The 26,138-nt window shown below is 32.6% G+C and overlaps 1 protein-coding gene across 2 annotated transcripts; it reads left to right on the top strand.

Annotated features, from left to right (window-relative positions):
- Window positions 1-16,861: 16,861 nt before the first annotated feature.
- On the top strand, window positions 16,862-22,684 carry LOC139892368 (agamous-like MADS-box protein AP1). Of its 2 annotated transcripts, none has more exons than XM_071875434.1 (8): window positions 16,862-17,255; window positions 20,411-20,495; window positions 20,601-20,665; window positions 21,250-21,349; window positions 21,516-21,557; window positions 21,684-21,725; window positions 22,143-22,240; window positions 22,334-22,684. In XM_071875434.1, the coding sequence occupies exons 1-8, from the start codon at window positions 17,071-17,073 to the stop codon at window positions 22,443-22,445; spliced, it is 729 nt and encodes a 242-aa protein (XP_071731535.1). In that variant the 5' UTR covers window positions 16,862-17,070; the 3' UTR covers window positions 22,446-22,684. The 2 variants fall into 2 exon arrangements, with proteins under 2 accessions (XP_071731535.1, XP_071731536.1); XM_071875435.1 differs by having other exon boundaries at window positions 16,865-17,255; window positions 20,417-20,495; window positions 22,334-22,680.
- Window positions 22,685-26,138: the final 3,454 nt, after the last annotated feature.

Raw genomic sequence — 26,138 nt, 5'->3', positions numbered from 1 at the left:
GAATTCCTCGGCACAACTATTTAAGGCGAGATCAGTTTGTAAGACATTCGAAGAACGTTCCAAGAATGTCTTGGTTTATAAGAGACTTTCGTTTGAAAGATGGGGGATATCACATTGGGAAACCCATAAGTTACGATGTGTTTACTTTGACGCATATATTGCGGGGAACCCAAATGCTATTTTACGCAACGGGTTAAGAAATTATTTTGACTCAATATATCCGAATATTGGACTTCGTGATTTAGAAAAAGCGGCTAACATGCAACATAAAGAAGCATGTTATGCTTACGGATTAGTAATGTTCGCTTCTCACCAAAGTGAGAACAAGAACATCGGGCTACAACTATTAAACAAAACATTTCCACAAGTGACAGAGTCGGTAATTGGGGTAAGAAATGAGGTTTTTAGATTATTACGGGACTGTTGGACATTACGTAACCCTCGTCCCTTTGATGACGTTACAACACGCTGTCTTATCAACGGCCATAACGGTTATGTTGCACAAGACCAAGGATGGGAAGTAGTCCTAGTAAAACCAGAATGCATGACTTGTTTCTGGACGTATGAATTACGTGTCTTTATTGCCTTTGCTGAACGACTTGTGTACTAGCTAGAATTATCTTCACAACTATCTTGTATCAAAGTTATTGTGTGCTATATTTCATGCTTTATGTAAAATAAGCGGTATTGTAAGTTTGTAAAATATTGTATAAAAGTTTGAACGCGAAATATTATTATAATCAGTTTTTCATATAGAATTATAGTAGTTGAATTGTATATTAGCTACTAAGTATGAACTTAACGGGTAGGTACTACCCGAATTTAAACTTATAAAACGCTAATATGAAGAAAAAGCTTTTATAAATGAGTTCATATTATGCTACGAAATACTATTAACTACTCTTAATATTCTGTATGATTAACTTGTTCCATTTAACTATTTTGAAGGAAATGGCACCGACTACTCGACACACCGTGAATATGAATGAAGAGGAATTCCGTACTTTTCTAGCTTCAAACATAGCCGCAGTACAGGCTGCGCTACATACCAACAATAACCTTGGATCTAGCAGTACAGGAAATCGTGTAGGATGCACCTACAAAGAATTCATTGCCTGCAAACCTTTGGAATTTGATGGAACCGAAGGACCGATCGGATTGAAACGGTGGACCGAGAAGGTCGAATCGGTGTTTGCCATAAGTAAGTGTACTGAAGAGGACAAAGTAAAGTACGCTACGCATACCTTCACAGGTTCTGCGTTAACATGGTGGAATACCTATCTAGAGCAAGTGGGACAAGACGATGCGTACGCACTACCGTGGTCAGCATTCAAGCACTTGATGAACGAGAAGTACCGTCCCAGAACCGAGGTCAATAAGCTCAAGACAGAACTTAGAGGGTTACGAACCCAAGGATTTGATATTACCACGTACGAAAGACGATTCACAGAATTGTGCCTATTGTGTCCGGGAGCATTCGAAGATGAGGAAGAGAAGATCGACGCGTTTGTGAAAGGATTACCGGAAAGAATCCAAGAAGATATAAGTTCACACGAGCCCACCTCCATACAACAGGCATGTAGAATGGCTCACAAACTCGTGAACCAAATTGAAGAAAGAATTAAAGAACAGACTGCTGAAGAGGCCAATGTGAAGCAAGTCAAAAGAAAGTGGGAGGAAAACGGTGATAAGAATCACCAATACAACAACAACAGCAATTACAACAATAATCGCAACAATTATCCCAACAATCGCAACATCAATCGCAACTACAACAAACGGCCCAACAACAACAACAACAGCAACTACAACAATCATCCCAACAACAATAATAACCGCAACAACAACAACAATCAGAAGCAGCTATGCCAAAGGTGTGAAAAGAATCACTCGGGGTTCTGCACCAAATTTTGCAACAAGTGTAAAAGAAATGGTCATAGCACGGCGAAGTGTGAGGTCTACGGACCAGGGGTTAATAGAACGAAAGGAACAAATGGTGTCGGAACGAGTAATGGCAGAGCAAGTAGTGTCGGAGCAAGTTATGCCAATGTAGTTTGTTATAAATGTGGAAAACCGGGCCACATTATTAGAAATTGCCCGAACCAGGAGAACACGAATGGACAAGGCCGTGGAAGAGTTTTCAATATTAATGCGGCAGAGGCACAGGAAGACCCGGAGCTTGTTACGGGTACGTTTCTTATTGACAATAAATCTGCTTACGTTTTATTTGATTCGGGTGCGGATAGAAGCTATATGAGTAGAGATGTTTGTGCTAAATTAAGTTGTCCATTGACGCCTTTGGATAGTAAATTTTTACTCGAATTAGCAAATGGTAAATTAATTTCAGCAGATAATATATGTCGGAATCGAGAAATTAAACTGGTTAGCGAAACATTTAAGATTGATTTGATACCAGTAGAGTTAGGGAGTTTTGATGTGATAATCGGTATGGACTGGTTGAAAGAAGTGAAAGCGGAGATCGTTTGTTACAAAAATGCAATTCGCATTATACGAGAAAAAGGAAAACCCTTAATGGTGTACGGAGAAAAGGGCAACACGAAGCTACATCTTATTAGTAATTTGAAGGCACAAAAACTAATAAGAAAAGGTTGCTATGCTGTTCTAGCACACGTCGAGAAAGTACAAACTGAAGAAAAGAGCATCAATGATGTTCCCGTCGCAAAAGAATTTCCTGATGTATTTCCGAAAGAATTACCGGGATTACCCCCACATCGATCCGTTGAATTTCAAATAGATCTTGTACCAGGAGCTGCACCAATAGCTCGTGCTCCTTACAGACTCGCACCCAGCGAGATGAAAGAACTACAAAGCCAATTACAAGAACTTTTAGAGCGTGGTTTCATTCGACCAAGCACATCACCGTGGGGAGCTCCTATTTTGTTTGTCAAGAAGAAAGATGGTACATTCAGGTTGTGTATCGACTACCGAGAGTTGAACAAACTTACCATCAAGAACCGCTACCCACTACCGAGAATCGATGACTTATTTGATCAACTACAAGGCTCGTCTGTTTATTCAAAGATTGACTTACGTTCCGGGTATCATCAAATGCGGGTGAAAGAAGATGATATTCCAAAGACTGCTTTCAGAACACGTTACGGTCATTACGAGTTTATGGTCATGCCGTTTGGTTTAACTAATGTACCAGCTGTGTTCATGGACCTTATGAACCGAGTGTGTGGACCATACCTTGACAAGTTTGTCATTGTTTTCATTGATGACATACTTATTTACTCAAAGAATGACCAAGAACACGGTGAACATTTGAGAAAGGTGTTAGAAGTATTGAGGAAGGAAGAATTGTACGCTAAGTTTTCAAAGTGTGCATTTTGGTTGGAAGAAGTTCAATTCCTCGGTCACATAGTGAACAAAGAAGGTATTAAGGTGGATCCGGCAAAGATAGAAACTGTTGAAAAGTGGGAAACCCCGAAAACTCCGAAACACATACGCCAGTTTTTAGGACTAGCTGGTTACTACAGAAGGTTCATCCAAGACTTTTCCAGAATAGCAAAACCCTTGACTGCATTAACGCATAAAGGGAAGAAATTTGAATGGAATGATGAACAAGAGAAAGCGTTTCAGTTATTGAAGAAAAAGCTAACTACGGCACCTATATTGTCATTGCCTGAAGGGAATGATGATTTTGTGATTTATTGTGATGCATCAAAGCAAGGTCTCGGTTGTGTATTAATGCAACGAACGAAGGTGATTGCTTATGCGTCTAGACAATTGAAGATTCACGAACAAAATTATACGACGCATGATTTGGAATTAGGCGCGGTTGTTTTTGCATTAAAGACTTGGAGGCACTACTTATATGGGGTCAAAAGTATTATATATACCGACCACAAAAGTCTTCAACACATATTTAATCAGAAACAACTGAATATGAGGCAGCGTAGGTGGATTGAATTATTGAATGATTACGACTTTGAGATTCGTTACCACCCGGGGAAGGCAAATGTGGTAGCCGATGCCTTGATCAGGAAGGACAGAGAACCCATTCGAGTAAAATCAATGAATATAATGATTCATAATAACATTACTACTCAAATAAAGGAGGCGCAACAAGGAGTTTTAAAAGAGGGAAATTTAAAGGATGAAATACCCAAAGGATCGGAGAAGCATCTTAATATTCGGGAAGACGGAACCCGGTATAGGGCTGAAAGGATTTGGGTACCAAAATTTGGAGATATGAGAGAAATGGTACTTAGAGAAGCTCATAAAACCAGATACTCAATACATCCTGGAACGGGGAAGATGTACAAGGATCTCAAGAAACATTTTTGGTGGCCGGGTATGAAATCCGATGTTGCTAAATACGTAGGAGAATGTTTGACGTGTTCTAAGGTCAAAGCTGAGCATCAGAAACCATCAGGTCTACTTCAACAACCCGAAATCCCGGAATGGAAATGGGAAAACATTACCATGGATTTCATCACTAAATTGCCAAGGACTGCAAGTGGTTTTGATACTATTTGGGTAATAGTTGACCGTCTCACCAAATCAGCACACTTCTTGCCAATAAGAGAAGATGACAAGATGGAGAAGTTAGCACGACTGTATTTGAAGGAAGTCATCTCCAGACATGGAATACCAATCTCTATTATCTCTGATAGGGATGGCAGATTTATTTCAAGATTCTGGCAGACATTACAGCAAGCATTAGGAACTCGTCTAGACATGAGTACTGCCTATCATCCACAAACTGATGGGCAGAGCGAAAGGACGATACAAACGCTTGAAGACATGCTACGAGCATGTGTTATTGATTTCGGAAACAGTTGGGATCGACATCTACCGTTAGCAGAATTTTCCTACAACAACAGCTACCATTCAAGCATTGAGATGGCGCCGTTTGAAGCACTTTATGGTAGAAAGTGCAGGTCTCCGATTTGTTGGAGTGAAGTGGGGGATAGACAGATTACGGGTCCGGAGATTATACAAGAAACTACCGAGAAGATCATCCAAATTCAACAACGGTTGAAAACCTCCCAAAGTCGACAAAAGAGCTACGCTGACATTAAAAGAAAAGATATAGAATTTGAAATTGGAGAGATGGTCATGCTTAAAGTTGCACCTTGGAAAGGCGTTGTTCGATTTGGTAAACGAGGGAAATTAAATCCAAGGTATATTGGACCATTCAAGATTATTGATCGTATCGGACCAGTAGCTTACCGACTAGAGTTACCTTAACAACTCGCGGCTGTACATAACACTTTCCACGTCTCGAATTTAAAGAAATGTTTTGCTAAAGAAGATCTCACTATTCCGTTAGATGAAATCCAAATCAACGAAAAACTTCAATTCATCGAAGAACCCGTCGAAATAATGGATCGTGAGGTTAAAAGACTTAAGCAAAACAAGATACCAATTGTTAAGGTTCGATGGAATGCTCGTAGAGGACCCGAGTTCACCTGGGAGCGTGAAGATCAGATGAAGAAGAAATACCCGCATCTATTTCCAGAAGATTCGTCAACACCTTCAACAGCTTAAAATTTCGGGACAAAATTTATTTAACGGGTAGGTACTGTAGTGACCCGAACTTTTCCATGTTTATATATATTAATTGAGATTGATATTTACATGATTAAATGTTTCCAACATGTTAAGCAATCAAACTTGTTAAGACTTGATTAATTGAAATATGTTTCATATAGACAATTGACCACCCAAGTTGACCGGTGATTCACGAACGTTAAAACTTGTAAAAACTATATGATGACATATATATGGATATATATATAGTTAACATGATACTATGATAAGTAAACATATTATTAAGTATATTAACAATGAACTACATATGTAAAAACAAGACTACTAACTTAATGATTTTTAAACGAGACATATATGTAACGATTATCGTTGTAAAGACATTTAATGTATATATATCATATTAAGAGATATTCATACATGATAATATCATGATAATATAATAATTTAAAATCTCATTTGATATTATAAACATTGGGTTAACAACATTTAACAAGATCGTTAACCTAAAGGTTTCAAAACAACACTTACATGTAACGACTAACGATGACTTAACGACTCAGTTAAAATGTATATACATGTAGTGTTTTAATATGTATTTATACACTTTTGAAAGACTTCAATACACTTATCAAAATACTTCTACTTAAAAAAAATTCTTACAATTACATCCTCGTTCAGTTTCATCAACAATTCTACTCGTATGCACCCGTATTCGTACTCGTACAATACACAGCTTTTAGATGTATGTACTATTGGTATATACACTCCAATGATCAGCTCTTAGCAGCCCATGTGAGTCACCTAACACATATGGGAACCATCATTTGGCAACTAGCATGAAATATCTCATAAAATTACAAAAATATGAGTAATCATTCATGACTTATTTACATGAAAACAAAATTACATATACTTTATATCTAATCCATACACCAACGACCAAAAACACCTACAAACACTTTCATTCTTCAATTTTCTTCATCTAATTGATCTCTCTCAAGTTCTATCTTCAAGTTCTAAGTGTTCTTCATAAATTCCAAAAGTTCTAGTTTCATAAAATCAAGAATACTTTCAAGTTTGCTAGCTCACTTCCAATCTTGTAAGGTGATCATCCAACCTCAAGAAATCTTTGTTTCTTACAGTAGGTTATCATTCTAATACAAGGTAATAATCATATTCAAACTTTGGTTAAATTTCTATAACTATAACAATCTTATTTCAAGTGATGATCTTACTTGAACTTGTTTTCGTGTCATGATTCTGCTTCAAGAACTTCGAGCCATCCAAGGATCCATTGAAGCTAGATCCATTTTTCTCTTTTCCAGTAGGTTTATCCAAGGAACTTAAGGTAGTAATGATGTTCATAACATCATTCGATTCATACATATAAAGCTATCTTATTCGAAGGTTTAAACTTGTAATCACTAGAACATAGTTTAGTTAATTCTAAACTTGTTCGCAAACAAAAGTTAATCCTTCTAACTTGACTTTTAAAATTAACTAAACACATGTTCTATATCTATATGATATGCTAACTTAATGATTTAAAACCTGGAAACACGAAAAACACCGTAAAACCGGATTTACGCCGTCGTAGTAACACCGCAGGCTGTTTTGGGTTAGTTAATTAAAAACTATGATAAACTTTGATTTTAAAGTTGTTATTCTGAGAAAATGATTTTTATTATGAACATGAAACTATATCCAAAAATTATGATTAAACTCAAAGTGGAAGTATGTTTTCTAAAATGGTCATCTAGACGTCGTTCTTTCGACTGAAATGACTACCTTTACAAAAACGACTTGTAACTTATTTTTCCGACTATAAACCTATACTTTTCTGTTTAGATTCATAAAATAGAGTTCAATATGAAACCATAGCAATTTGATTCACTCAAAACGGATTTAAAATGAAGAAGTTATGGGTAAAACAAGATTGGATAATTTTTCTCATTTTAGCTACGTGAAAATTGGTAACAAATCTATTTCAACTATAACTTAATCAACTTGTATTGTATATTATGTAATCTTGAGATACCATAGACACGTATACAATGTTTCGACCTATCATGTCGACACATCTATATATATTTCGGAACAACCATAGACACTCTATATGTGAATGTTGGAGTTAGCTATACAGGGTTGAGGTTGATTCCAAAATATATATAGTTTGAGTTGTGATCAATACTGAGATACGTATACACTGGGTCGTGGATTGATTCAAGATAATATTTATCGATTTATTTCTGTACATCTAACTGTGGACAACTAGTTGTAGGTTACTAACGAGGACAGCTGACTTAATAAACTTAAAACATCAAAATATATTAAAAGTGTTGTAAATATATTTTGAACATACTTTGATATATATGTATATATTGTTATAGGTTCGTGAATCAACCAGTGGCCAAGTCTTACTTCCCGACGAAGTAAAAATCTGTGAAAGTGAGTTATAGTCCCACTTTTAAAATCTAATATTTTTGGGATGAGAATACATGCAGGTTTTATAAATGATTTACAAAATAGACACAAGTACGTGAAACTACATTCTATGGTTGAATTATCGAAATCGAATATGCCCCTTTTTATTAAGTCTGGTAATCTAAGAATTAGGGAACAGACACCCTAATTGACGCGAATCCTAAAGATAGATCTATTGGGCCTAACAAACCCCATCCAAAGTACCGGATGCTTTAGTACTTCGAAATTTATATCATATCCGAAGGGTGTCCCGGAATGATGGGGATATTCTTATATATGCATCTTGTTAATGTCGGTTACCAGGTGTTCACCATATGAATGATTTTTATCTCTATGTATGGGATGTGTATTGAAATATGAAATCTTGTGGTCTATTGTTACGATTTGATATATATAGGTTAAACCTATAACTCACCAACATTTTTGTTGACGTTTAAAGCATGTTTATTCTCAGGTGAATATTAAGAGCTTCCGCTGTTGCATACTAAAATAAGGACAAGATTTGGAGTCCATGTTTGTATGATATTGTGTAAAAACTGCATTCAAGAAACTGATTTCGATGTAACATATTTGTATTGTAAACCATTATGTAATGGTCGTGTGTAAACATGATATTTTAGATTATCATTATTTGATAATCTACGTAAAGCTTTTTAAACCTTTATTTATGAAATAAAGGTTATGGTTTGTTTTAAAAATGAATGCAGTCTTTGAAAAACGTCTCATATAGAGGTCAAAACCTCGCAACGAAATCAATTAATATGGAACGTTTTTAATCAATAAGAACGGGACATTTCACGCAGGTGTTAGTTGAACAGAGTTCACAAAAAACTCGTGACTTTCGGCTTGAGCAATAAGATCAGGAAACTTACACCGGGGTTTGATGGCGCGTTGAGTGGTAGAGAATGTCTCAAAACCAGCACCTAAACCACAAAGTAACCAATGAAATTTATCGACCTCGTCAATGGGATGGCCAATAATTAACTGATCACAAATAGCTTTAAATTTTTTACCATAATCACTAACCGTAGAGGTACCTTTTTTTAGTTGGCATAAGTAATCACGAAGAGTGTGCATACGATCAACCGAATCATGACTATACGCATCTTCAAGAGCTTTCCATACATCTCTGGCAGTGACTAAGCCAATAACAATGGCCATGGATTCTTCAGTCAAGGATGATTGAAGGATAATAAGAGCCTTTTGGTCCGCTTTCTTCCATGTAGCATAATCAGGATTAGCAATAGGTCCTTCGGCAGAATTAATGGTGGGCGAAGGTGATTGCAAAGTACCTTTAACATAAGGAGTAAGTTCTTGGTAGTCAAGAAGAGCAAGAACTTGATGTCGCCATAAGAGATAATTAGAGGATGTAAGCTTAATGGAGAGCATGTGAAGATTTGTATTCAAAGAAAGAGATCCATCAGGAGATGTGGAAGAAGATGCTACTGTTACCATTATTAAATCACTTTTAATTAAAAGTAATTTATTTGTTGCAAAAGAAGATGCTCTCTGTTGACGTCGCCCCAAAAACAAATTGGCAGATGGATACCTCAATAATTGTTAAATACAAAGCACTTAGCAAATTATTAATAATATGGAGTAATAATGGTGACAGATGCTTGTATGTGAGTGGATGAAACAAGAATTGAAAAGATAAAATAAGTGAGGTGAACGAATGGTTGTAGCCGTAAGGAAAAAAAAAAGGAAGAAGGTGGGATCGTGATGTTTTAGGCTGATACCATATGATGATTTAATAAAATATGTACCCTTCAAGGGTTTATCATTCCATTATTTATAATCATACAAGGAATTAGAATTACAATCAAATACATACATATGGAAAGTATCTGGACTTATTTTAAACTAGCTTTCTCTCCAAGTTTGCTTGGTGCACAATTATCCTTAATAGTTAGCTTCAATAATTGCCGAAGCGGGAGTTTTTCGGCAGTGTCCAGAGGTTGTGGTTTCTGGCATACGGTGGTGTCCGACCACACCTCCTCTATTTTACTTTGTACATGTTTTTATTTTACCATGTGCCTATTTAGTTGTACTATGTGAATTTCATTTCTTTATTTTTAAGAATGCGGTAAGAATATCTTTGAATGAAAAAGTTTTGATGGTAGGTTATATGATTCCACCTACGTGTCTACAGCCTTTTTTTATTGGACCAAATGGTAAATTGATGATAAATAGTAGAGTGAAAAGAGAAAATATTAAGTGAAAAATAGGCTGAAATACACAAAATTTTATAAAATTTTAGACTTGTTGGTCAACTTTTATATGGGTTATGGTCGAAAGACAACTTATATTAACAACCTTTATTTTTTTGATTAACAACCTATATTAAAATAATGTCACCTTTGAACTTTTATCATAGATTATAGGTATATGATGCAATCCAAAGTGTTCATAAATGTTACTTGCAATCTAAAGTGGCGTGAAATTGTCCGTTTCTTGCATAATCGGAATTTCAGACCCGAGGGCATACCCAAAATATTATGTAGGCTATTTGAAATGAAGCTAGAAAGTATGATAAAAGACTTCAAAGATAATCATGTCTTTGGCGAGGTTGAAACATGTATTTTCAATCAATATCTTGATATTCATTAACTGTATATTTACTAAAACTCTAACTTTTTTTTTAATTGAACTCTAATTATTTAACGTTTTCATTGTAGTTATTTACACAACTGAATTTCAAAAACGTGATTTCCCCCATGCACATATATGTCTGTTTTTGAAGTCTACTGAAGATTAAGAAGGAATGGACTTGCAAGCTTATTATTCTTTTGTTAGTTATGATTTAATATTTGGAGACAATGGTTTTTGATTGTAATTTCTGATTTTGTTCTCATTGTGTTTGTTTTAATAGTTGCAAAAATATTGATGTTGCAAGTTATGATGAACTCGAATTTAGTATGCTACATCAAATTTTGTTTGTTTTTAAAATTTGTCAACACTAATTATTATAAAAGAAATTAGCTACATCAAATTTTGTTTGAGATTTAATCATCTCACATATGTTATATATTAGTGGTTTACTTGGATTTGAAAATTTTGTCAACACTACGGGCTCTTAAACTCAAAAGAATATTTAAAATATGTCAACATTACGGGCTTCTAAATAATTCTTATAGACTTAAGTTTTAAACACGGGATCTTAAACATACATTATAGACTTGAGTTTTAAACATGTTTTTAATAATTTTCATTTGTATGATATCTATGAATTATAATGTTGCACTATCTTGGGTTACTAATCGGCAAAGAATAAAGATATTAATCTTAGACAAGGATAATAAACTATCCAACACAACAAAAATGTTATATACAAAAAAGTCTTGCAACACTTATAGACTTAATTGAAGAAATATTTTAAATAATTTTCATTTGTATGATATCTATGAACTATTATGTATGTTAAATGTTTTTTTTATAAATATTTGAAGTATGTTTCATTATTATGACATCCATCAAGTATAATCTATTTTTTTAAATATGTTTCATTCTTATCAGATATAAGAAACATAAACTCAAAAATAACTTTTAAAGAGCCAATGGCTTAGCGGTATCGATGTCACACTTACAACTTTGAGGTTGAGGGTTCGAGTCCTGCTTAGGACATTTCGTAGTGTATATATTCATGTTAGTATTAGGTGGGTGAGTGAGTTTGCCTTTCAAAAAAAAGAAACATAAACTCAAAAAGAACTTTTAAAATTCGTCATTACCACGGGCTCTTAAACTCAAAATGAATTTTTAAAATTTGTCAACACCACGGGCTCTTAAACTCAAAATAATTTTTAAAATCTTGTCAACACCACGAGCTCTTAATTAATTCTTATACTTTTTCTATTTTTTTAGTATCGCTATTTACATACCAATATGAACTGCAAATACCTTTTATTCCACGGTTTTTTACACATACGTGCAACGCACGGGCTCAAAAAATGTTGTATACAAAGAAGTCTTGCAACACTTATAGACTTAAGTTTTAAATATGTTTTCGATAATTTTCATTTGTATGATATCTATGAACTATAATGTATATTTAATGTTATTTTTGTTAAAATGTAGAACTATGTTTCATTCTTATGAGATATATGAACTATAATCTATATTTTAATGTTATATTGTTAATATTGTACATTCTCAATATTTACAATCACAATATTATCAGGAACGGTCAATTCTTACTTTCACTGATGAAGTAGTTAACATCATCTAAGATAGAATGATGGAGTTTTTAAAAAACTTGATCGTTCCACCATATTTAAAAATTACTTATTTTTTAGTTACAAACAAATCAAACTTTATATCATTTTATTTTTCCTCTCTAATGTTTATATCATTTATCACGTAAGCTTATCATACCGCCGAACAAGAGAATACCTTTCAGATTATAAAGAAGACAATATCCATTGTCGGTGTGCTTTGCAATGACAATCAATAAAAGTCAAGGATAATCACTATCGCGTGTCGGTTTATTTCTTCCAAAACCGGTCTTTAGTCATGGACAACTATACATTGCACTATCTCGGGTTACCAATCGGCAAGGAATAAAGATATTAATCTTAGACAAGGATAACAAACTATCCAACACAACAAAAAATGTTGTATACAAAGAAGTCTTGCAACACTTATAGACTTTATTGAAGAAATGTTTTAAATAATTTTCATTTGTATGATATCTATCAACTATATAATGTATGTTAAATGTTATTTCTTGTAAATATTTAAAGTATGTTTCCTTATTATGAGATCCATCAAGTATAATCTATTTTTTAAATATGTTTCATTTTTATCACATATAAGAAACAAAATCTATTTTTAATGTTATATTATTAATATTATACATACGCAATTTTGCAATCATATAAAAACCATCGTGCAACGCACGGGCTCCTTACCTAGTGTGTGTGTGTGTGTGTGTGTGTATATATATATATATATATATATATATATATATATATATATATATATGGTGAGGATCCAGAGGGAACCAAGTGTATGAGAGAACTCACAGGCTAAACTCGATTTGTGGTGCAGATTGACTCAATATGTGTGCAGATTAAGCTCGATCTGTGTGCAGATTGATTCAATTTGTGTGCAGATTGAGCTCAATCTGTGAATCCTAAGGGTTCTCTCTCACCATTTGTTCTCTCTGGATCCCTTCACAATATATATATATATATATATATATATATATATATATATATATATATATATATATATATATATATATATATATATATATATATATATATATATATAGTCAATAGTTCAAACGAGAACTACAAAAATAACGAGAACTGTGAGAACTTCTAATTTACAAACATTTTCCCATGTGAATAGATTGAATCACCCATAAATATTGATGAAGAGTAAAAATGAATATAAAATAGTTTGAAAAAACTTAAATTTTACATATATAATCATGTATATAGTTTCTCATTCACATGTGCATATTTGTTTTGTAAAAATGTGAACCTTTCATATAATTAACAATTTAACATGTAATTTGTGATAACGAACATATGTTTGTTAATGATATGAGCATTAATTAACATTTACATGTAATTTGTTGCATTTAAAGACATAAAAACTATAAAATTAAAAAGTTCTCGCAGTTCTCGCCTTTTTTGTAGTTCTCGTTTGAACCTGCCCCTATATATATATATATATATATATATATATATATATATATATATATATATATATATATATATATATAATTTGTTATCCAGTCGATCTTCATAAGTAAGTAACACTTTCACTCCTCTAATCCTCTAAAGGCTTAGAAGGAGCTGAACCGTTTATCACTATTAAATTCTTTGGCAAAGGGACTATAAAAGCTTTTCAAAAATAAAAATAAAACTATATATTTGTTCACACCTTTAAATAGTACGTATATATTTATATGTATGTATTTCCATATATATTTCAGGTATTAATGAATATATTTATAGATGAAACTTTTCAATCATATTCAGATAACTCAACAAATATTTTTATCTAAGGGGGCGTTTGGTTCAAGGATTTCAATTCCCAGGATTTGAAATCCCACAGGATTTGAAATCCTGGGATTTGAAATCCTATCTTCTGTTTGGTTCGAGGTTTTTAAATCTCAGAATTTGTAATGCGAACTCAAAACGAGAATACGATCGCAAAACGCAAACCCAAAATCGAACAAACAGGAATGCGGATGCGACCGTCATACGCTAACCCGAAACCGAAATGCGAACCCGAAATGGAACACGAAACGCGATCCCGAAACTTGAGCCCGAAACGCGAACCCGAAATGCGAACCCGAATCGCGTATCTGAAATGTGAACACGAAACGCGAACCCAAAATGTGAAACCGAAACGTGAAACCGAAACGCGAACCCGAAACTCGAACCCGAAAAGCGAACCCAAAACGCGAACCCGAAACGCGAACCCGAAACTCGAACCCGAAACGGGAACCCGAAACACGAACCCGAAACACGAACCCGAAACGCGAACTCGAAACTCGAACCCTGAACGTGAACCTGAAACGGGTACCCGAAAAGCAAACTTGAAACGCGAACCCGAAACGCGGACCCGAAAAGCGAATCCGAAACATGAACGCGAAACGTAAATCGTAAATGTAAAATCTTAGAACATGGGATTTCAAATCCCTCATATATACAATGGATTTTCAAATCCTTCATCTATGGGATTTCGTGGGATTTGAAATGCAAATCCCTCCAACCATATCCTCCAACCAAACATGGGATTTGAAATGTAAATCCCACGAAATCTCACGAACCAAACGACCGTAAGTGTTTTTTACAAATCAAGTTATCAAGTAAATGTTTTTACTCCTTTTCCAACCATTTCAAGATGTGATGTTATTAAAGTAGTATGAAACTATATATACCACTTATAGAAATATCAAAGGCAAAAACTAAACCATCTTGTGATGATTTATGATATTCGACTTTGAAAGTTAATTATTCTTTTATTACATATACATAGTACATAGTATTGTTGAATGAGGTTAGAAAATTCGTACGGTTTAAATTTAGAAAGTTGAACAAGGCCACATGAAATTGCCACAATTCTTCTACTATTTTTTTCTGTTTTCCTATAAAAAGGAATCTTAATCTTAATCTTAGTCTTATCTTATTTCTAATTCTAATGGGTGATGATATATACACAACCAATTTTTACAAATACACAACCAAATATGCTTTACAGTGTTGTATAGTACAACATTGTAAAACATGTTTGGTTGTGTATTTATAAAAATTGGTTGTGTATATATCACTACCCAATTCTAATGGGATGGGGATGTATGTTTGAATTTTTTTTATACCAAAAATGAGATGATTTACATATTTTTGGAAAATAACATTTGGAGGTGGGCCCACTACATGCTGTTGTTGACTTGCCATTTGGTCTTTTTTCAATCCCACCAACTCATTCATGGTAGTAGTACTATGTGGTCCCCCCACCACCAACATCAACAATGGTATTTTGCTATTCAACCAATCAAAATTGGACAACGTTTTTCATAAAACCACTCTGGTTTTGAGATACCACTGTGGTTTTCTGTTTCCACTTTGCAGATATTATTATTATATCTCCGTCATCATCAGTTTCAATTATAGACCATTTCCATAGAAAAGGAATATCTACTAGATTTCTAAAAATAGTTATTTTTAATTCTTTCAAAATATCTTCATATTTTTACTTTATTCCTGGATAAAAACTAAAAATATATACCCTACAATTTCTAGTTGTTTTATACTCCGTATGTGTTACTTTTTTTTTTCAAATCTATTGTCTTTAGATAAAAAAAAATACATTTAAAAAAATATTATTATCACATGTACTTACTTTTCATTTATAAAAGTAGACAATTCATTTGAAATATTTAAGAAAAAAATATTAGACAATAGAATTGAGACCGAAAAGTAGTAATATTCTCAAGTTTTACAAAAAAAAAAAAAAAAAAAAAAAAAAAAAAAATTGTCTAATTAACTACGGTACAATTTCAAGTTCCTAACTAAGTCCTATTTATGCGTTGTTTCCAATAGTGTTAATTTTTATAAAATTGATAAATATAAACTTGCTATAAACATAAGTTATTTTGAAGAACGATAATGATCCCTTTAAAAGCTATATTTATTCAAGTTTATCATATCTTTTAGTTACATATATCTCTTTAAATTATTAAATACTTATTGTTTAATTGTATTTTGATTTATTTCTTTTTCTTTTGCAAAAAAATATACAACTTTATAATCAAATGGGAAAACTTCATATAAAGACAACTAAAACAACTATTCTTTGTCAACTAAAACACTAACAATTAAAACTCAAGCTCACAACATTAAAATGGTAAGAAACTATTCTTTGTCAACTAAAACACTAATAATTAAAACTCAAGCTCACAACATTAAAACGGTAAGAAACTGTTCTTTGTCAACTAAAACACCAACAATTAAAACTCAAGCTCACAACATTAAAACGGTAAGAAACTGCCAAACAACGTAACAATCTACAAACCTAAACAAAACAAAGAGGATAATGACAAAAAAAGGTTGCGCCTAATACAGACTTCAAAGAGAAATTAGACACCATCTTCAAGTCGAGTCAACTCGATAAAAAAACACAACACCAACTAAAACACTAATTGTATTTCGATGATAATGATAATTGTCTCACAAATATATTACTTGTACTAACCGATTCTTTCACCTTAATAATGGAATGGAGTACCATGTATCTACAAAATAAAATATTTATTTTAAACAGAGCCTTAAAAGACTGCAATTAAAAATCCGAATAAAAAAAATTAAACATAATTTTAAATCAAAATATTCGTAAAGCACCCGTACAATACTCCTGTAGTCTTGACTCTACTATCGTAACCATATACAGTTACAACTTACAACTATGGAAACATTATATATTGTGTAAATATAGAGATAGAGATACATATAAATATAAATAGATATAGATACAGGGATTTACATATAAATATATATAGATATAGATATAGATATAGATATAGATCAGGATCGGCCGTAGAAAATAAAAATGGGGCGGGGAAGGGTGACGTTGAAAAGAATAGAAAACAAAATAAACAGGCAGGTGACTTTTTCAAAACGCCGGTCAGGTTTGTTGAAAAAAGCTCACGAGATCTCCGTTTTATGCGATGCTGACGTGGCACTCATCGTCTTCTCCACCAAAGGAAAGCTTTGCGAGTACTCTACTGATTCCTCGTACGTTTTCAATTCTTTTTTTTTTTCTTTCTTTTCTTCTTCTTTGAATTGATTTCAATTTCATATATATTTGTATTGTATATACATGAATGCAACATGAAACTTATGGAATTCATGTACGGTTAATTTTTTTTTTTTTTTTTTTAATATCAGATTCAATTTATACTATTTCAAAATATGTGTGGAATTAATGCATGATCGTCTATATGTGTGGTTATATTCTTTCTGTAAATATATGCTGTTGAAAGTGAGGTTTTAGGGTTCTTTTTCCTACTTAATTTGATCTTTTAATTTTAGTATATTAAGATTTAGGGGAAAATTTTTAAATAAAGCAGTTTTTCAGTGGGTCTGCACATTTCTGGCAAGTGGAATACTTAAGTCTTTTTCCTTTTGTTTTTTGGTTTGGTTAGAGTTTTTGGGTCTCATTTACTCACATAAATGTTAATAATTTTAATTTAATATTATTTGAATAAATATAAATCTGCTAGTGTATAAACTGATCAGTACTATATTCAGACTTATAAGATGATTAAAAGTAAGGATTTTTATGGTTTGTTTTTAGTAAGCAAATGAAGCTATACACTAATTATTTCATGTCTTTTCATTTAAAGGCAGTAAGATACTCGTAGTTAATATTAGAACTTTAGTACCATTCTGTCTTTCATTTTGAGTTAACATCAACTTATATACGATAGTTTTTATGTACACTTAACATAAATAGATTATTAAGTGGAAACTAAACATGACTTTTTATGTTACCTCTCTTTAGACATATAACTTGTACGGACAAACATTTTTTTCCGTATCATATAAAACTACTAATTTTATGATTTTTTTTTAAAACTTCAATTCGTGTCCTACTTATGGTGGTATCATATGCTATTGATGTTTGCTCTCATGAAATACTGAGGACATATATATGCTGTATATGGAATTAAGCGTTTTATTGCTTTATAGGAATAAATTTAAGCAAAATTAACACGAAAGGTATATACTATAATCATACACCAACATGGTAACTATATAAAGCTTACCAAGTAGTAGATGTTTTAATAAGAGCTTTTTGACCAGTATATTTAGTTATAAATTACTTGAGTTATTCGTTAAGAATTTTGGTTTTAAACGATTTCTATAACATCAAACCGCTTTTACCTTATTTTCACTCGAGTATATATGTGGATGGAACCATTCCAAAATCTACTACGGAGTATATTTATCATCTTAACACTTGCTACAACTTTCATTCAGACTTTAGAGAATCCAATTTAATTTTTCACCCTTCAAGCTTTCACTCTAAATTTATACTAATAGAGCAATAGAAATTGCAATGAAAAATGCAGAAATTTAGCTCCTTGAGTAATTAGTTTCCCCATTTATTATATACGTAGAGTTAACAGTTTGACAGGTCGGTTTAGTGACTAGACCATCCCGTTTCACTCAAAAACATCTAATTAGCCCGTCAATACTAGAAAGTCAGGTCTGAGTCGGTCAAAGTCGTCCTGAATCAAGGTTGGTCAAAGTTTAGTCAAAATTTTAATATTTTTTATACTCATAAGATTTTACAAATGTTTGAAATTTTTATGTTTGAATATTCCGTTTGAAATATGTATAGTTGATATTGATATACATTGTGTGTAATATATATATATATATATATATATATATATATGATCATAATCAAGAGGGAAGCACTTTAGTGGGGGGAAGTATCTTCTTTTATTACTTGAAAGTCGGGCAAGTCAGCTGACTAGTCAGAGTTGGAGGTAGCCCGACTTGAGATGGTCAAATCCGCTGAAAAAAGACGGTAAATGACGGTTAAAACTATGTATCAACTCGAACAATCACTAAATTTTTCGGTCACCGTATCTTTGACGAAATTGCTACCATATCCGAATGGCGATGGATCTACTCCAGTGCCACCCATCTCCGACCACCATTTGTGGAGGTGGTAGTGGTTATGATCAAACCAATGGTTGGTGGTTAGGGTGGTATACCTAACCAATAATGGTGGAATGGGTTATCAGTGGATGGTGAAGTTGAAAATTAGTGGGTTATTAGTGGATGGTGGAATGGAGAGCAGTCATTTGAGGTACTTAACTAGGGTTTCGTTAAATGCCTTTTAAGCTACTAAAGACTTGTAGCTTATGACAAAGATCTGGCCAATTACTCTTTCTAAGGGGAGAAATGCTACACTCACTTAAATGTATCACTCATCCGTGTATATAAGTTTAATTCGTACGAATGAGAAACTCATTCGAACTTTAGATTTAACATTAGCGAACTTATGCTTGAACAACTTACAATTAAACAAATATGCAATACATATAAGTCAACCAAACAAACAATACTAAAGTTTCTTTGCATTCAAGTATCTAAATATATGACTGATTATAGATAAACATAATATATAAACATGTTAAGTAATTAACTAGGGACTTATATGTGTTTTATGCATCTACAGTGATGCTAATGTAGTAGTCTGTCCAGGTAAAAATGATGTCATTTTGTAAGTGGTCTAAGACACTTTGAACTACTAAGAAAAATCTTAATGGAATAATAAACCCCTACTTCAGTCGATCCCAACAAATAGTCCACTATATTCAAATTCTCTACAATCTAGTTTCTATTTAAGAAACTCGCCAATAAAGAAATTCATAAAGGTTAGACATAAATATAGCTTTTAGCCATATTACAATTACAATGTGGAGATTGTAGATTGATATTAAAAGATGTCAAAACTCTTGTAATTATTGATCATTTTGGGGGTTGGACTAAATAAATTGAATGAAAAAAATTAAAAATCTTTCCAACAGAGGGAAGGACTCTCATTAACACGTTACAAGGTGTTATACATAGTATTTAAATATTATTTTTAGGTTGACGGTTATTTAGATATACAACACTAACACACTCCTAAGGGTTAAAAAAGTCCAAAAACTCATTATATATTTTAGATCATGCTTCACGAAATTGTACCATTATTCGTACTCTCATCTATACCACCTATCTCAATCATAAAATGTATCAAGTAATCTAGAAAGTGCTATTTAATTATAGGAAGGGGGTTAAGCTGATCGCCGATAATACGTTTAGTGTTTTCTGGCTTTAGTTTTGTTTTGGTTGATTTGGTTTTATGTTGTCGTACAACTTTTTAGCAACAGAATGGAAAGGATCCTTGAGAGGTACGAACGATACTCATATGCAGAGATGCAACTTACTGCAACCCATAATGAACCCCAAGTATGTATTAATTAGCTGTTTAATCTTCAAAATTCCTTTTTTTCATTTTTTTAAAAAATACCCTCAAGTTAAAAAAGCTATAAGCTGTATGACTACTTCTTGTAGGGAAACTGGTCTTTGGAACTTTCCAAACTTAAAACAAGAATTGAGCTTTTGCAGAAATCGCAAAGGTAAGTACTTGCAACAAATATATGTAGTAAAGGTGTTTAATTTATTCATTTATATTTATATTATCTATATATCTAATACACAAAACAGCATTATTCATCAATAGTAATCAGGGGTATTTTCGTCATTTCATTTTTTTTTTTTTCCTCCAACGATAAAATAATCAACTCTCATAAAAGAACCAACCCTTCAATGTTATCAAAAGATGTCGAAAAAAATTCTTTTTTACCAAAAAAATCAACTAACCTTTTTTTTTTCTTCCTTTTCTTCCTCACCCTTCAATGCTACTAAAAGATGTCAAAAAACATTCTTTTTTACAAAATAGATCAACTAACTTTTTAAAAAAAAAACAAAACAAAAAAAAAACGAACGCTAAAAGAAGCAATTTTCACAAAAGGAACAACCATTCAATGTTAGATGTCGAAAAAAATTCTTTTTTACAAAATAGATCAAGACTTTTTTTTAACTCTTTTTCAAAACGGAGCCCCCGGCGCGAAGCGAGGGCTCCACAACTAGTTATATCTATTACTGTATTTAGTATCTTAATGTAAACATTGCAAAAATGTTCATTTTTAATTTTTTATAGACATTTCATGGGAGAAGAACTTGATTCCTTGAGTCTCAAAGAGCTTCAAAGTTTGGAGCAGCAAATTGATACAGGTCTTAAAAACATTAGGTTAAAAAAGGTATATAGAGTGTGATTCATTTTGTTTTGTAGGTCCCATCTTCAATTATTATCATGTCAGTTAATTGGGAGCCATTGTAGATATCAATTATTAATGATTAATGATTGAATTTAAAATAAAATCTGGTTTTGTGCATGCAATAAACCGAGCCGTCTGTAATATGCAGAATCAGATGATGCTTGAAACAATTTCGCAGCTCCAAAATAAGGTACGCACATTTCCCATATTCGATAAAAAGCTAATTCTGTTCATGAATACAACGTTTACTTTTTGTACAAACATTTTTTATGAGATGATACATAATGATATGATCCACATGTAAACATATATACAGGACAAGGATTTGCAGGATCAAAATAACATTCTGTCTAAGCAGGTAAATTTAATCGGATTATTCCAAGGTTGAAAAAGTCGTGAGATGGAGACGAGTCGGGACTTTAAACTAGTCAGTCGAGTCGCGTTAGACGTTGACTAAGTTGACTTTTAGTAATATACGTTGTGTGCGCGCAACACAAAAATCTGATAATAATTTTTTTTTTAAATATGTACACAACACAAAATCTGATTATAAAAAAATATAAAAATTTTGATCTAACTTTGGCCGACTCAAACGCGACTTTGACTGACCTTCTAGGATTGACCGACTAATTAGACTGCTTTGGGCAAAAAACGACAGGTTAGTCACCAAACAGACTACTCAGCTGAGACGGCCGCCGATTACAACACTAGAAATATATATAGCTAGTTTTATTCGATTGAAAATGACTTAAATTTACGACTTAAAACTACACAGATCAAGGAAAAGGAGAAAGAAGTAATAAACCATTACGAGATTGAGCAGCAAACCGATGAAATGATACCTTCATTTCAGTTACGCATATTAAACACCTGGTAACATTACTCTATTTAACTTTTTGCTATGTCATAAAGAATAAACATAATAAATCCAAACTTAAATAGTGTTTACATATGAAACGTACACAGTGATACGTATCAAGCAGCAGGTGATGGTGATGGTGAAGTAGAAGAAACTCCAAGACAAAGTCAACCATCTACGGTCATGCCTCCATGGATGATCCAACATATGAATAAGTAAACATTCTTCGTTCATAAGGGAATATGAACATATATATCCAGTGATGTATAAAACATTTATTTATGCTGATCTGCACGTGGTTTGCAAGATCAGAAATTAGATGTTAAGAGTACATGAAAGTGATTTGTTGTTGTTGTAATGTGTATATAGATATATAGATAGACGCGTAACAAGAATAAATGTAGACATTCTTATTTTGTATTTTTAAAGTTGTGTTATTACAGTTTCATTTGGTTTTGTGTATGGAGTCCTGGCAATTTAAGAAGTTGCTACCATGAAAATGCAATCCTTTGATGACTATTAGCATCTGTTCTACACTTCATATTAAGTGAAAAGTGAATATTAAGTCGATAGTAAGCGTCGATTTATTGGCGACTTGACTGAAGATTTAATACTCATGAAAATTTGATTTTACCATTTCATGGCGTTTCAATTTTATTTTTAATTTAATTTAAATTTTTTTAAAAAATTTATACTTATTGGCCGGAGGTCCACTCAGAAGCAATCTCTCTATACGTCGAATAGAGAGAGGGATGACTTTCTCTACTTTAGAGAGTGTTTTAACTCTGGGTGGAGAAATAACTTGTCTTTATTCTCGGATAGGGGAAGGATGTTTTCATCTCACCTCTCCCACACACCACTTATTTGGTGGGTTTTGTTGTTGTGAATATTGTGTTATCAATCCTCTAAATGTAGGTGCAGATACTGTAAAACGATGTCGATTTGGTACAAAACTTTTGATTTATGCTTCAAATTAGCGTTGTGGTTCACTACTAATTTACAAGCAATAATACTATTTTTTTTAAACGATGAAATTTTATAAAACGAGAAAACTTCTAGGTATGTTTCATAAAACTACAAATTCCAACTATTACATTTGTGGCCTCTGTATTTTAACCAACTGATATAATAATAAAAATATAAAATCGAAAATGTTACTTTTCTTCATGGGATGTGATTCTCACACATCACTTTTTGATCTATGTACATTTTTGTCTCATAATATCGCAGTTATGTCCCTAGGAAATTTATATTATTATTGTAAGTATAATTACGAGTAAAGTAAGTAATTAGGTGTACATAGATTAAAAAGTGGTGTGTGAGGATCACATCCCTTTCTTCATGGAAAGAGAAGAAAAAGCAACCTCGTTTTTGGTATCCCCATAACATCCACAATGAAGTCGCAACAATGATGTACATACGATCTTTTGAAACCTTAGACGGTTTACGATCTTTTGAAACCTTAGACGGTTTAATATCTTCAAACCACATTTGAAAGTCGACTCAAGATAAAAATGTAGGCATACGAACATCCGCCCGTACATTTATGAGCCTCCAAACCCAAATCACCTTTTCACAATCGAAAAGCAAGTGCTCATTCGATTCCAATACAGAAAGCAATAATACAAATTGGCATGCTGTAATAATTCAAATTCACTTAGACCGGTTCACTTAAATCACCCATTACGTTAGAGTAGTGACTGACATGGAGATAAATTTGGTGTTTTTTAGAGGAGAGAAAGTGAATTTGATTGTGATGTGACAATTTCAAATATTGAAGTAGTGTTATTTTAAATGTCAAATTTGAGTGCTACATTTTTGGAGATATGTTTTGGATAGTGTAATAGAATATGATTGAAAATTGCGTGTAAATTAATAAATTAACAATACGGATATGGAAATGTCAAATTCTGATTGGCTGAAAATAATCCAAACCCCCTTGGAATGCTCGTTTTGTTTGTGACTAAGGGGGTGTTTGGATTAGCGTTTTGAAAATTGATTATGCGTTTTACATAATCAGAATCAGATAATTTGCTGTATCAAAACGTGATTTTGATAAATGATGTTTGGATTTGATTATGCTGTTTAATATCGCAATAATATGAAAATTCATTTTTTGACTGTTTGGCAAAATCTTATTTTATGATAAGTTAACATGTAAAATTACTAAAAATGATATTCTTTTAAAATAACTAAATAAAGTCAAATCCAACATGTAAATAAAGTTGTTGGAGTACCGTACTCACCTACAGAATGCAACAAAAAAGTTACGAGGCTATAGAAGAAGAAGAGTATAGGATTGTTATTTATTCTTTGTATAATAAAGTGGGGCTTTAAGGTGTATATAAGGGTATAATAGTAAAACAAATGGTGAGAAGGTTATCTTGAGAACCGCGTTTTCCAAGCAGTAAGGTCCACCTTACTGTTTCATTTCTGCGTTTTGTAACCTTAAAAACTCATATAATTGTTATAATAATAATAATAATATAGATATGGATAGTCAATTTTGGTGTATACATATAGTCAATTTTAGTACACAAAGTATGTATTTTTATATTGAGATTTTAGGCTATAAATACTCATGAATGCAAGCATTAAACTTGCATCATTTCACACACTTACAAAGTGTTTCTTTCTTTCTCCATTATCATCTTTGTTCTTACACTTCATTATTAGTATTCTTAATCAAGAATCAAACCACTAAAGGTAGTTATAAGCCTACTGAATTATAACACGTTATCAGCACGATAATCTTAATACTAAATATGGTTGGCTCTGCCACCAAAATGATATATGGTCGGTTATACCACCAAAATGATATATGGTCGGTTATACCACCAAAATGATATATGGTCGGTTATACCACCAGAATGATATAGGTCGGTTATACCACCTGAAAAAATATATGGTCGACACTGTCGCCAAATTTTCATTTATGTTTACTAATATTTATATTTTTGTTATATAACATTTATTTATGATTGCTTACACATGGTCGACACTGTCACCTACTTATCATTTATGTTATATTAAATTTATGTTTAATGTTTATATACTTATGAATATAAATTGACTCTAATTTATCATGATGTTTGTTTTAATTTTTGATAATAGAAAATGTCGAATCTGGAAAAGCTTAAATTTACTCCTTTAGAATCAACTGGAAACAACTACATGTCATGGGTTATAAAAGTAAAAATGCATCTTAAATCAATGGGCATTCTTGAAACCATAAATGAAAACAACACTTGTTCTGAAAAAGAACAAGCTACGGCATGTTGCTTTATTCATCAACATATTGATGAATGCTTACAAAATAATTATGTGACTGTAGAAGATCCCCATGTTTTATGGGAAGGTCTCAAAAGCAGATTCAATAATCAAAGAGAAATTTTACTTCCAGCTGCAATGGAACAATGGAGAACATTAAGGTTCCAAGACTTTAAGAAAGTAAATGAATACAGCTCAGCTCTGTATAATACATGTTCACAACTTAAATTCTGTGGACATGAAATTAGTGATGCAGACATGATGGAGAAAACTTTCTCCACAATGAATGCTGCAAACATCACAGTGCAAAGAAATTTGAGAATGCTAAAGTTCAAAACATATCCTGAACTTAATTCATATCTCTTAGTTGCAGAGCAAAATGATGAGCTATTAATGAAAAATCAGCAATCCCGTCCTACTGGTACACTTGCAATCCCTGAAGCAAATACTGCAAATAATTATAAACAGGGACAAGGACGCGGGCAAGGTCGTGGTTATAATAACCATCACCATCATCATGCCAAAAGCCATAACTATGGTAGAAACCATCCTTATGGTAATGGTAATGGGCGTGGACGTGGTCGTGGTCGTGGCCGTGGTGGTCAAAGAAATAGTAATCCACGAAAATATAAATATCAACCA

The sequence above is a fragment of the Rutidosis leptorrhynchoides genome, chromosome 2 (genome assembly GCF_046630445.1).
Source record: "Rutidosis leptorrhynchoides isolate AG116_Rl617_1_P2 chromosome 2, CSIRO_AGI_Rlap_v1, whole genome shotgun sequence".
In the NCBI taxonomy this organism is placed as follows: Eukaryota; Viridiplantae; Streptophyta; class Magnoliopsida; order Asterales; family Asteraceae; genus Rutidosis; species Rutidosis leptorrhynchoides.
The sequence above is the reverse complement of the archived record's forward strand: the minus strand, read 5'-3'. Positions and strand labels throughout refer to the sequence as shown.